A 12,901-nucleotide genomic window follows, 5' to 3' on the forward strand; every position below is an offset into this window, starting at 1 on the left:
CCTAGCCCCCTGCTTTATCGTTATTGCTACTCTTTATTACTCATCTTTGTATTCACACCCTCTCTTATTCATAGGTCAGTCTCTTTTTCAAAACAATGCATGGTTGCTAGGGTACAACAGACAAAATGATTCACTACAGGGGAGTAACCACAGAGGAAGCAGAGCCTGCAGCTGCAGGGGGCCAGAAGGTATAGGGGGCCCCCATGAGGCCCTAATAAACAAGCAATTTCAATATCTATTAGTAAAACAGGACAAATTTGCTGTGGGGTACAGTAACATCTAGTTATGCCGCTGATCCACTATCCTATGTTTGTGGTGAGGACTGTGTGAGTACATTATATGTTTGATTTCTCATAACCGTGTAGAACTGTGTCAACCTGTGGAAAATAAAAATTTAGGAAAGTGCACTGATGGGCAACAGCAAAAAAGATGCCCGTGCACCTGAGGCAAGAGACAGGCCAAAACAAGAACGTAAGCATAATTTGATTTGTTCTTGTGTTACAAATATACATGAGAGGTTATCCCCTAAAGACTATGTTTTACTGCAGGGAAAGTAGATGTGCACCCAGACTTGAGGGGGAGTTTAAATATGATTAAAGGGGTGGTTCACCTTAAAGTTAATGTTTAGTATCTTATAAAATTAAATCCAAGCAAGTTTTCAATTGGGCTTCATCATTTATTTTCTAGTGTTTCAATTACTTGCCTTGTTATAATGACTCTTTACAGCTTTCAAATGACACCATCTAAAAACAAATGCTCTGTAAGGCTATAAATGCATTGTAATTGCTACTTTGTATTCCTAATCTTTCTATTCAGGCCTAACCTATTCATATTCCAGTCTCTTATTCAAATCAATGCATGGTTGAGAGGGGAATTTGGACCCTAGCAACCAGATGGCGGAAATTGCAAACTGGAGAGCTTCTGAATAAAAAGCTAAATAACTCAAAACCACAAATAATAAAAAATGAAAACCAATTGCAAATTGTCTCAGAATTTCACTCTACACATTATACTAAGCGTTAACTCAAAGGTGAACAACCCATTTAACTAAATATTATTTTATTATTAACATTTATATAACACAAACATATCTGCTGTCCAACAAGTGGGAACAAGGGCAGTTTCATGCTTGGATGCTATACAGGCAGCAATTTCCATTTCCATGGCTAGATTGACAGACGACCAAACACATTTTTAAAAGTACAGTAACCCTTATCGAGTAGCCATTATTTAAACTATGGTTCCTGACCTTTATCTGAGCTTTCCATAGATCTGCTTTTGGTCTGTGATGCCAAGTATACTGTTTTCTAGTATATTAATGGGCGGTACAGTCTGAAAATCCATGACATTTACTGCGCAATATTGGCAAGGGAGCTTTGCACATTACAAAATTTAGATCAAACCTGCAGTTTTTTTTTTGTTGCTGACTTGTATTGAAGAAAAATGCAAAGTCCACCTATGACGACCATGAGTAGAACCAAATCTGTCAGGCATGGCAAAGAAACTTGCCTCTGGCTGCTATTTACCATGCTGAAACTGCAGTTTTTCTATTTCCTTGGTGCATGTCTGAATTATACTCAGTGTATTAATATATGTTACATATAAGGGAAGTTGCTTTCAATTGATATCTGGTGTTGGCCAGTAACAAAACTATACTTTCATCTTAAAAAACACTGCCTTCAGCAATAGTATACATTTCCATTAGTCTATTGTCACTGCTATTTATACAAAACAATGGGCAACATTTTTTCCATAATACTTTAGAGCTGCTAGAATTTATACTGTAAATCTAGATTTAAAAACAATACAAAAAACAATGAAGAAAAAATTAAAAACAGTTGAAAAGAAACTGTCCCCCCACTGAGACCGCTCCATTTTTTGGGCAACGCATGCCTTAGGGTAAAGGCCCACGGGCAGATTCGGGGAGATTTGTAGCCCAGGCAACACATCGCCTCTTCTTCAGGGCGACAATCTCCACAAACTGGTTTCCGAAGTCGCCCGATGTTGCCTCACGAAACTTGAGGCGTCTTCGGAAAACAAAGCTACCCCGCTGTCGATTTTTCATTATAGCCAGCGGGAAGGCAGTTTGGAGAAGAAGAGGCGATTTATCGCCGGGGCGACCAATCTCCCCGAATCAGCCCGTGTGCCCTTACCCTAAGGCATGCGTTGCCCAAAAATGGAGTGGTCTCAGTGGGGGGCGCAGTAAACAGACATTTAGACAGAACTAATGGCTCAAAGCCCCCTTAACGTGTGTGACATTGAGGCCATACAATGAAGGACCAGTGAGCAGTCCCAGACCACGTGGCTCAGTACTAAGTAGCTGTCGGTTACCTCCCACTTGCTTATTTATACTTTCCAGTGACAGATAGGGAACTTGCTCACCAGCTTCCCAAACATCTGCTACGTAAATCTAAAAATCCACAATAATAACCAATGTCCAGTTGAGATTTTGACACTCGTTTCTTGCGTTGTGAAATTCAATATTTCAATTACTGATCAACAGTGCACAGAAATGACCCTTGCACACAGAAATGTAACAGTTACTATAATGTATGGTTTACTAACGTATGGGTTAAAATGCGTCTCTGTGCTGTTTGGGATAGGCTTTCCATGACCCTCTTTTAATACAACAACAGTAATTAAAACAATGTACCTAATGGATTTTAATCAAAGTTCTAAAGCTGGCCACAGACGTGCAGATTATTAGCCTAGGTCGGACGAACCTGCAACTAACCAGATAAATATAAAGTAGTACAAATCAGACAATGCTCAGGCTATGAATTTACAGGCAGCATTCGCACGAAACGGATGTCTGACAGTAGACAGTCACTCATTGTTATGGTCAGATAAGCAATACATGCAGAGATATGATCGGTAACCGATATATATCTTTTAACCTGACTAAACAACTGATCGACATGGTATGAAAACTGTCGATACACAACACATGGTCTGAAAATCGTATGACTCTTCATTTCGTACGATGGTCTATGGCCAGCTCAACTCCCTGACTAAACCTGGAGAGCTGCTAGTCAAACAGGTTAAGAAAACACTGGTGCAGTGAAAAATGCAGGGGAGGAACAAATAGGCAAACACAAGTACATCCCAAAGTGTAGCAATGGCAGGTGTGTATAAGATACAATCAGGAGCTGGCAGCCAAAGGGTTACTCAGTGTGTGCACTTTACACAACTAGAGTCTGCATCTTTCTGTCACAGACATTGAGAGGGGTGGGGGGGGGGATAATCGGCCAGCAGGGAATGACTCCAAGCTAAAGTTTACATAAGCCAAGGAACTGTTCCGAAATCATTCATTACAAGTGCACATGGAATGAGCTGCGTATATATAACAGGGCTCAGGCTTTACCTCGTACATTCTGGCCAATGCTAAAAGCAGGTTGCTCGTGCCAAATCATCCCGTCCTGTCTTGGGAATTGTTTTGGTAAACACCACATTTTCCCCCTGCTAGAACTGCTATTAAAATAACATCTTCCTTACTCACACAGAGAACATTCCACGTACCTGTTTAAAGGACACCTTTAGTTTTACACAGTCCCAAAATCTTATTTACGTAAACAAACCGCTTGCAAAACACACACATGCACACAAGAGACAGTCATAAGGTGCCTGTTACTTTAAAGTGGCTGCTGAATTGACTCCATATGACAGAGAGCTGATAAATGGAGCAGCACTGAAGCATTTCTATACAAACCCTATGGTGCATTATTATCCAACCAGCATAGCAACCAAGGAGCGGGGAACTATTAATAACTTGCCCACATCAATCTGGACAAACGGCTCATCATCTGTCGCTCTGAATGGAAGGACCAACAAGCAATCAAACCTATGTCTCTAAAATCCAGCTTCTGCTCATATTCCCATTGGTGAGCAGGATCTGCTATTTCCAGAGTCCGTCCATGAGGTGCCGGGGCAGTTTCCAAAGGAGAAGTTTGTAAGTGGGCAGTGTTTTCTCTTCCACACTGCTGCAAGATCCCAAAATGGCGTCTTTGCCTCAACAAAGCCTGAAGGATCAGTCTAATCTGATCCACCCACTCCACTGCTCCAGCCGTCTGTCTCACGCTGGCTTCAAATTCATTGGATCACAGGAATGGGAGCCCGCCCTGATATTTAACCATGCACATGCCGTGTGTAAGAGAGTTACATATTCACACAGACAGGCTGCAGCTCACAGCTATCAGTGTGTAAATGCACATCTCTGCATAGCAGAAAGAACAGCAGCCTGTGTAGTTACTTAGCCTCACTTTTATTCCAGAAAAAAAACTTCAATTAAAGAATTAATTCTGAAAACACCATTTGCACATAATTAGAAACAGATGTACAATGAATAAGCCCATGCAAAAGAATGGAAAAGATACAATACTCATTCATCCTGTCTGGGAAGCACACAGCTCAATATAAAGCAGCAGAGCTTATCATAGGGATACACGTGTTTGTGTAGCGGAGATGAGAAGGGTAATTGCAGTATGGCAACACTCCACCAAACAGACTTATCGGAACAGTTGCCATTCAGAGATAAAGTAAAAACTTCCGGAAGTTCCTATACTCTGTCAGTCTCTGTGGGAAAGCTATTTGGGGGGGAAACGGAGCAAATATGGGGAATGCAGGGAAGCACGGAATACGAGCAAGCAGAAAATCTAGTAAAAAAACTCAGCACGAGCAATACCCAGGATGCACTATGTATGTGTGTGTATATATATATATATATATATATATATATATATATATATATATATATATATGTATGTATGTATGTATGTATGTATGTATGTATGTATGTATGTATGTATGTATGTATGTATGTATGTGTGTATATATGTATGTATGTATGTATGTATGTATGTATGTATGTATGTATGTATGTATGTATGTATGTATGTATGTGTGTATATATATATGTATGTATGTATGTATGTATGTATGTATGTATATATATATATATGTATAGATCTGTATAGATCTGTATAGATCTATAGATATATATAGATATATATATATAGATATATATCTATATATATCTATATATATCTATATCTATATATATCTATATATATCTATATATATATATAATGATTTATTTAGCGCTACTTACATATACAACGAGATCCATGACATTTTTAAAGTGATACACTAAAACTACTTCACAATATTCATATACATTAATCGTTACCTATAGGTCATGTTTATCATTTTTTGCTGATCGTTTTGCTTCTGTAAATTTTACTTGAAGTTCCTAAACCTGACTGTTTTACCAACACGACTGTCCTTAATGTCTTGACTTATAGTATCTAATGCTAATGGACTACCGCTGTACTAATAGTTCAGTCCCCTTATAGAGGGACATGGGGCTTCAGATGGGTAATGTAAAAGCATCTGGCAAATGCTATTAAGCCAAAATTATAAATAGCATGCAGAGACAATGTTATGATAGATGTAAAAAAAAAAAAAGTTTAATTTCTGGGTTCACCTTAAAGTTAACTTTTAGTGTGTTATAGAATGGCTAATTCTAAATAACTTTTCAATTGATCTTTATTATTTATGGTTTATTGTTTTTATCATTTGCCGACCTTCTGACTCTTTTCAGCTTTTAAATAGGGTTCAATGACCCCTTCTAAAACAACAAATGCTCTGTAAGGCTACAAATGTATTATTATTGCTACTTTTTATTACTGATCTTTCTATTCAGACCTTTCCTATTCATATTCCAGTCTCTTATTCAAATCAATGCATGGTTGCTAAGGTAATTTAGTCACTAGCAGCCAGACTGCTGAAATTTCAAACTGGAGAGCTGCTGAATAAAAAGCGAAATAACTCAAAAACCACAAATAATAAAAAATGAAAACCAATTGTCTCAGAATATCACTCTCTACAGCATACTAAAATTTCATTTAAAGTTGAACAACCATTTGCACCCTAGGTAACACACACATGTGAGACAAACACATATAATGGCAACCTCCTGTACCCATACAGTGCTATTCACAAGATGGCAACATTGCTCACAGCAAGATATTAAATATTATTTCAGTATCTTTTGGACCTTTTTACCTCTTGTATTGGTTGTTTTGAATGTTTTTTTTTGATTTGTTCTTTTCTTGCCTGGGATATAATATATTCCCTTTTGCCTAGCTACTGTTCACCTTGATCAAGTCACCCAAGACAAACTAAAATGTTGGTTTGGCAAAGGGTTCCAAGAGAGATTAAACCATTGAATGCTAGCCAATCACTTAGATGTCTAGTCATATATGCCCAGATTTAGCCATTTTTGAACACACTGGGGGTAATTTATTAAAACTGGGCAAATTTGCCCATGGGCAATAACCCAAGGCAACCAATAAGATTGCTGCATTCATTGTTCTACTTGTAGCTGGCTTTAAAAAGCTAATCACTGATTGCTTGCTATAGGTAACTGCCCAGTGTTGATAAATAAGCCCCACTGTATGATCAAGTTAGTACATATGGCAAGTTGGGGGGGGGAATTATAATAGAGCGTCCTGCAATCCTATGAAACTGCCATTACTCATACTCGCTTATAAACCTAAAAAACTGTCATGAGTGCCAAACCAAACTGTGCTACTTTGTGTTAAAGGAAAACTATACCGCCCAAACAATGTAGGTCTCTAAAAAGATATTGCATTAAAACAGCTCATATGTAAAACCCTGCTTCATGTAAATAAAGCATTTTCATAATAATATACTTTTCTAGTAGTATGTGCCATTGGGTAATCATAAATAGAAAATTGGCACTTTAAAAAAATAAGGGCCACCCCCTGGGATCGTACGATTCACTGTGCACACAAACAAAATAAACAAACTATACTTCTTAGGTCACATGAGCCACTTAACAGACAGAGAATAGAAAATTGCCATTTAAAAAAAAAATAAGGGCTGCCCCCTGGGATCGTACGATTCACTGTGCACATAAACATACCAAACAAACCATACAGGTTAGGTCACATGAGCCAATTAACAGACAGAGTTCTGTCTTTTGCTTCAACACTTCTTCCTGTTACAGTTAGAGCTGCAGTATTTCTGGTCAGGTGATCTCTGAGGCAGCACACAGACCATCAGGAAATGGTGGTACAAGGCGAGAGATGTAACAGGGCAATATTTACTTAAATATATATTCCAGTTTGGTAATATTCTGTGATATGCAACTTAATATGATATAAACTATCTTTTGCTTAAGTATTCATTTTGGAGGTACCGTTTTCCTTTAACAACCCAAAAAATTTGAATTGACTGAGTTTTCAGCAAAAAAAAAAAAAACCCTCAAATTGATTGAGTTTTCAAGCAAAACCCACCGGAAAAGTGGTTCAAAGTGGTTCAAGGGACCTCTGCCATTGATTTATATGTGACCTCGACAGGTTTTTGGATTCAATCTATTTTCAGGTTCAGGGTATAATAAATCTCGAAAAAAAAAAACGTTTTATTTTGTACCAGAAAAAAATAAAAAATTTTGCAATACATACGTTATTAAAAATAAATTGTGCTTTATCAGCATTTCACCTATGAGTTTTCCTCATAGCTGATAATCCATTTGTGCGGGCTCCACTTGACAGAGGGATTTGCCAACTCCATAAACCCCCTCCCCTCCTATACTTCAGCCTGTACTGCCTCTCACCTCCCAGCATTTTTGGCTGCCTTCCATTTCTATTTGCTCTCGCACTACTGCTGTACGATGCCAGTGTGCACTCAAGTGACCTGCTGCCAAAAGGAACACAAATCAGCCAATAATAAATGTCAGCCTAGGGGCAAACTGATCACAAGCTAGACATGAATATTTATATGATGCATTTTGGATGGAAATGTTACATAAGGACATTTTCACAACCAAAATGGATTTTGGATGTGTAAAGCAAACATCCCATTTATTGTATAAAGCGTGTTAGGCAATTTCATACAGAAAATCAGATTATTGGGCTGAATTTGGTCACTGATGAAGAGAGATTCCCAATTTCAATATGTATACATGGATATATCAAACCTCATAGAGAGACTAAGGGAACTGCATAAGTTTTAACATTGACATCCTTCTAGATATACTGCTCATAAAAGCAAGCTCAGAGGAGCCCATGATCAAATCAAATGAAAAAAAATAATATTTGTATTAAATAGCAACAGCATACCTGCGATGTGCACACAGGTATATTATAGTATATTTTATGGTATATTAGAACAGGAATTGGATCCGTTATCTGTAAACTCATTATTCAGAAAGCTCAGAATTACAGAAAAGCCATCTTCCTAGGACTCTATTTTAATCAGATAACCCACATTTATAAAAATAGATTTCCTTTTTCTCTGTAATAATAAAACAGTAGCTTGATCCAAACTATGATATAATTAATCCTTATTGGAGGCAAAACCAGACTATTGGGTTTATTTAATGTTTACATGATTTTCTAGTAGACTTATGGTATGAAGATCCAGCTTACGGAAAGATACATTATCCGGAAACACCAAGGTCCCGACAATTCTGGATAACAGGTCCCATAACTGTAGTCATAAAAACAACCTAAGGTTTGCACTGCTCTTTTGGGAAAAGAAACAGAGAAAGCATATTTTGTTTACATCCCTCATGCAGCTTACAGGGGCATTGTAGCTGTACATCACTCTACGGTAATACACAGTATAGTCGGCTACAAGAAGGCATGCATAAGAAAAAGAATGAACTATTAAAAAGATCAACAGCAGGAGAGAATATTGCTTTTTTGCTGCACAGGTATAGGATCGATTATCTGGAAACCCATTATACAGAAAGCTCTAGGATGGAATTACTTTCTGGAATGCGGTTATTTCTCCTACTTAATGTAACTGAATCAGTCTCAGTTGGACTTGGCTTTTACTATTAAGTGCTGTTCTTAGATCTTCCAGGGAGCGGTTATCTTTTATTAGGGAGCTGCGATCTAGTTACCTTCCCATTGTTCTGTTGTTAGGCTGCTGGGGGGGGGGTGATATCACTCCAACTTGCAATACAGCAGTAAAGAGTGACTGAAGTTTATCAGAGCACAAGTCACATGACTGGAGGCAGCTGGGAAATTTACAATATGTCTAGCCCCATGTCAGATTTCAAAATTGAATATAACAAAATCTGTTTGCTCTTTTGAAAAATGGATTTCAATGCAGAAGTCTGCTGGAGCAGCACTATTAACTGATGTGTTTTGAAAAAAAAACATGTTTTCCCATGACAGTATCCCTTTAAGCTAACTTTTAAATTTAATTTAATTTAAAACAACTGCTTTAAAATGGTCAGACAACAGATGGGGTAGTTTGGCTTCAGCAGTCACTTACGCAGAGGATTGTTTCACAAGCAAAGGGGTCTCTGACAATACAGGAATTGATTCAGTGTGGGAAGGTCACATTTCTATCATTCAGGAATATCCAAGAAGAAATGCTTTGGGCTGTGGTTAAACAACTCCCAGCAACCCCTCCAACAGTCCCAGTTCAAATAACAGCTGGAAGGCCGCCAACTACTTAACCCTTCCCAATGTACATCCCCAAACCAACGCCACACCCTGTTTTTCTGAATCCCAGGGGCCACTCTGATTTAAAGGCTGAATATACCCTTAATATTCCAAATAGTATTAATTTACTATATGCCCTCTGGCCTCTTAGTCACACAGTCAAATGTTGGGCGCCCATCAACCCCACTCGTTATTGTCGCACCAAACCCACTTGCTGAAGCTCCCTCACCTGCGCCACAATATGGCAACCAAAGCAAGCAGACCAAAAACCACACTCGGAGCCGACATGACTTCTACCTACCAAGCGCATGCGTGAAAAATGACGTCAACACGGGGGAGGAGCTTCCAAGGCAAACAGACCCTCAGGGGCTGCCCTTTATGTAGACGTACAGCGCGTTGTTAGGCGCCAAGTGCCGTAAAGCTTGGAGGGATTGTTGCTGTCACAGCTTCCGGTATCGCGTAGGATTCTGGGAGCTGATGTTCATCAACACTCAGTGTCATTTGATGAAAAGCTCTCAGTATTCTGATATGCATAATGTAAATAAACACATTTAACCAAAATGGCGCATTTTTGTAGTTTATAAAAGAGCACACAGAACTTCTGCTTGGGTGTAATTGGAACAGAAACATTTGGATATGAATTGATTTATTATTGTGACTTGTACAGTGTGTTTTCAACTTGCAAATGGGAGTCAGTGACCCCCATCTAAAAAAAACACATGGTCTGTAAGGCTACAAATGTATTGTATAATACACAAAAGCCATGAATATCTTGTAAATTATATCCTTATAAACGGTGAGTTCTGATGTCATCAGTTATAAACGGTGAGTTCTGATGTCATTTCTGTCACATGACTCACTGAAACTTGTGTATTATAATAAATAAAGTACCCCCAGTTGTAAAATATGAGGATATTAGAAGTTACCTTCGGCCTCATGTATATAATATCCTTATATTTTACAAGAAGGGGTACTTTATTCACTATATAATTGCTACTTTTTATTACTCATTTTTCTATTCAGGCCTCTATTCATATTCCAGTCGCTTATTCAATTCAGAGCATGGTTGCTAGGGTAAATTGGACCCTAACAACCAAATTGCTGAAATGACAAACTGGAGAGCTGCTGAATGAAAAGCTAAATAACTCAAAAACCACAAATAATAAAAAATGAAAACCAATTGCAAATAGGGTTGCCACCTTTTCCGGAAAAAAATACCAGCCTTCCTATATATTTATCTTTTTTCCCTATTAATAACATTGGGATCAACCATAATTTTTACCGGCCAGGCCCGATGGCAACCCTAATTGCAAACTGTCTGAGAATATCACTCTCTACATCATACTAAAGGTTCATTTAAGGATGAAAATCCCCTTTAAGAGCAGGAGGGCATTTCTGAAAACAGGACAGTCTCTGAAAACACACAATGGCACATGCAGACTTTGGGGCATGATTGGATAGAACTGATGTCATTCTGAAACTTGAAGTTAATGGGCATTATTGAAGGGTTCCCAAGACCAGGGCAATTGCCAGAGGTGCTGCAATATGATACAATTACTGTTTATTGGTCCTGTGGGGAACAGTTTGGGCCTCTGTGCACACGAAATACCAGGGCCTAGTTTGGATTTCAATAAATACAGGTCTCCACGTCTGTTCCTTTTCCCTCTTGCCCCATCATTAACATCAGTACTTAAAGCACCTATTTTTTTAAAAAAAATTTTCTTTAGAATCCAGGAGAAAAGAAACTTCAGAACAGTGAGTTTGGCAGTTAACAGAAACCTGATTCACCGAGTTCCTCAATAAATATTTGACAATGACATAAAAGAAAATTAAACGATTTTCTGCTCTCGTAGCGTGAGACTGACTGCAGGTCCTAAAAGCATGATATCCTGTAAACCATGATTGGCTAGAAATAATGTATTATACCCAAGCCCAGATTTGTGGTGAAGCCACAAAGGCCTAGCCTAGGGCAGCCTCATGGCATGCCAGTCAGCTGCATTATAGGGAGCACCAGTGAGCCTCAGCTCCCCTGCGATCTGGTACATGCGTGCATTTGTGCACTCGCATGTGGGGGGGTTGGGGGCAGTGTGCACCAAAGCTGGCAGGCTCTAGGACCCAGGGTCGGACTGGGCCAGCAGGATACTGGGAGAAAACCTGGCGGGCACCAGCCCAAACCTGCTTCCTGATCAGCTGGCCCGTCTGCATCAATGCATCAGCGTGTTCGCACATGCGCATGGTGCATCTTCAGCACCCTTCAGTCCTGGTGGGCCCCCAATATGCCAGTCCGACCCTGCTAGGAGCTGGTGGCCAAGGGGCGCCAAATAAGGAAATCTGGCCCTTATTATACCTAGTGCTTCCTGTGACAACCAAAAGGCCCACAGTCTAGTAGGTCTAAGTCAAGGAATAGATAAAGACTTTGTGAGACAGGGCTCTCTTCACCTTTTGTATCAGTTACTGGTCGCTATGTATATAGTTCTGTATGTTCTTTGCATAAACCCATTTATTGTACAGCACTGCGGAATATGTTGGCGCTTCAAAAATACATATTATGAATGACCCAGACATAACACATGTGGCCAAACTGCACCCAATATTAAAAGTTGCTGCTTGGCATCTCCAGGACCATGGGTGCACTGCCCACCCTAAAGTATAGTTAGAGTTAGATTTAAGGGAAAGCGTATTTGCTCACATAGATACACCTGGAAGCCCAGTGTGAATGTCAATCAAGTTTAGATTTGGGGTTTTCTAGCTATATTATGATGGTATACCTAATACAATTGCTGGCTAGTCTATCTATAACATACCTCCCAACATTTTGGAAGTAAAAAGAGGGACAAAAAATGTTTTTGCACGTAGCGCGGCAACCATTTTTTGACCACGCCAATTTTTTTGGCCACACCCCCTAATTACCATGTTCATTTTACAAAATTTGGCAGGTTATGAAAGATTGAAAATATTTCTCCTTCTCTAAACTGTTACAATTACTTATTTTCTTATCTCTAAATTGTTACAAAGTATCTTATTTGCACCTGTTAGCTGTTCTGGGCCCTCTGCCAAAAGCCAATTAAGTTAGAAATTTTGTTTCTTTTTCTGGCTATTCAGTGCAGAGAAAATAGGGACTTTCCAGTACAAATGAGGGACTGCAGGTTGAGCTGTCAAAAGAGGGACTGTCCCTCCAAAAAAGGGACAGTTGGGAGGTATGCTATAACACTGTTACAGTTATACTAGATATAAACGGTTACACTAGGGTTGGGCTCAAACAAATGTAAAAATTCAAAGGGGGAACTTGAAAAAAAGGACAAAACCCAGCAAGGAGTATTGTGTTCTAATTTTAAAAAATACATTTGATTAGGATAGACATCACATGCAAGGATTCTTTCTTAGCTTTGCATAGTTAGGCAATGCAATCACATAAATCC

General features: G+C 38.9%; 1 protein-coding gene across 21 annotated transcripts in view; it reads right to left on the reverse strand.

Moving 5' to 3' along the window:
• sun1.L (Sad1 and UNC84 domain containing 1 L homeolog) overlaps positions 1 to 9,889 on the reverse strand; it is a 49,509-nt gene extending 39,620 nt beyond the window's left edge. For 7 of the 21 annotated variants that reach the window (XM_041577072.1, XM_041577071.1, XM_018236402.2 and 4 more), the window contains exon 1: positions 3,842 to 4,028. Coding sequence is in view for 1 of the 21 variants with exons in the window: in XM_018236393.2 (XP_018091882.1) it covers positions 9,712 to 9,770 (59 nt within the window). In the remaining 20 variants the exon portion in view is untranslated. Of the gene's footprint in view, positions 1 to 3,773; positions 4,030 to 9,309; positions 9,448 to 9,711 lie in introns of those variants that run through there. The other 14 variants (XM_018236400.2, XM_018236397.2, XM_018236394.2 and 11 more) reach the window with 9 other exon arrangements.
• Between the last annotated feature and the right edge of the window lie 3,012 nt (positions 9,890 to 12,901).

The sequence above is a fragment of the Xenopus laevis genome, chromosome 9_10L (assembly GCF_017654675.1).
Source record: "Xenopus laevis strain J_2021 chromosome 9_10L, Xenopus_laevis_v10.1, whole genome shotgun sequence".
NCBI lineage: Eukaryota > Metazoa > Chordata > Amphibia > Anura > Pipidae > Xenopus > Xenopus laevis.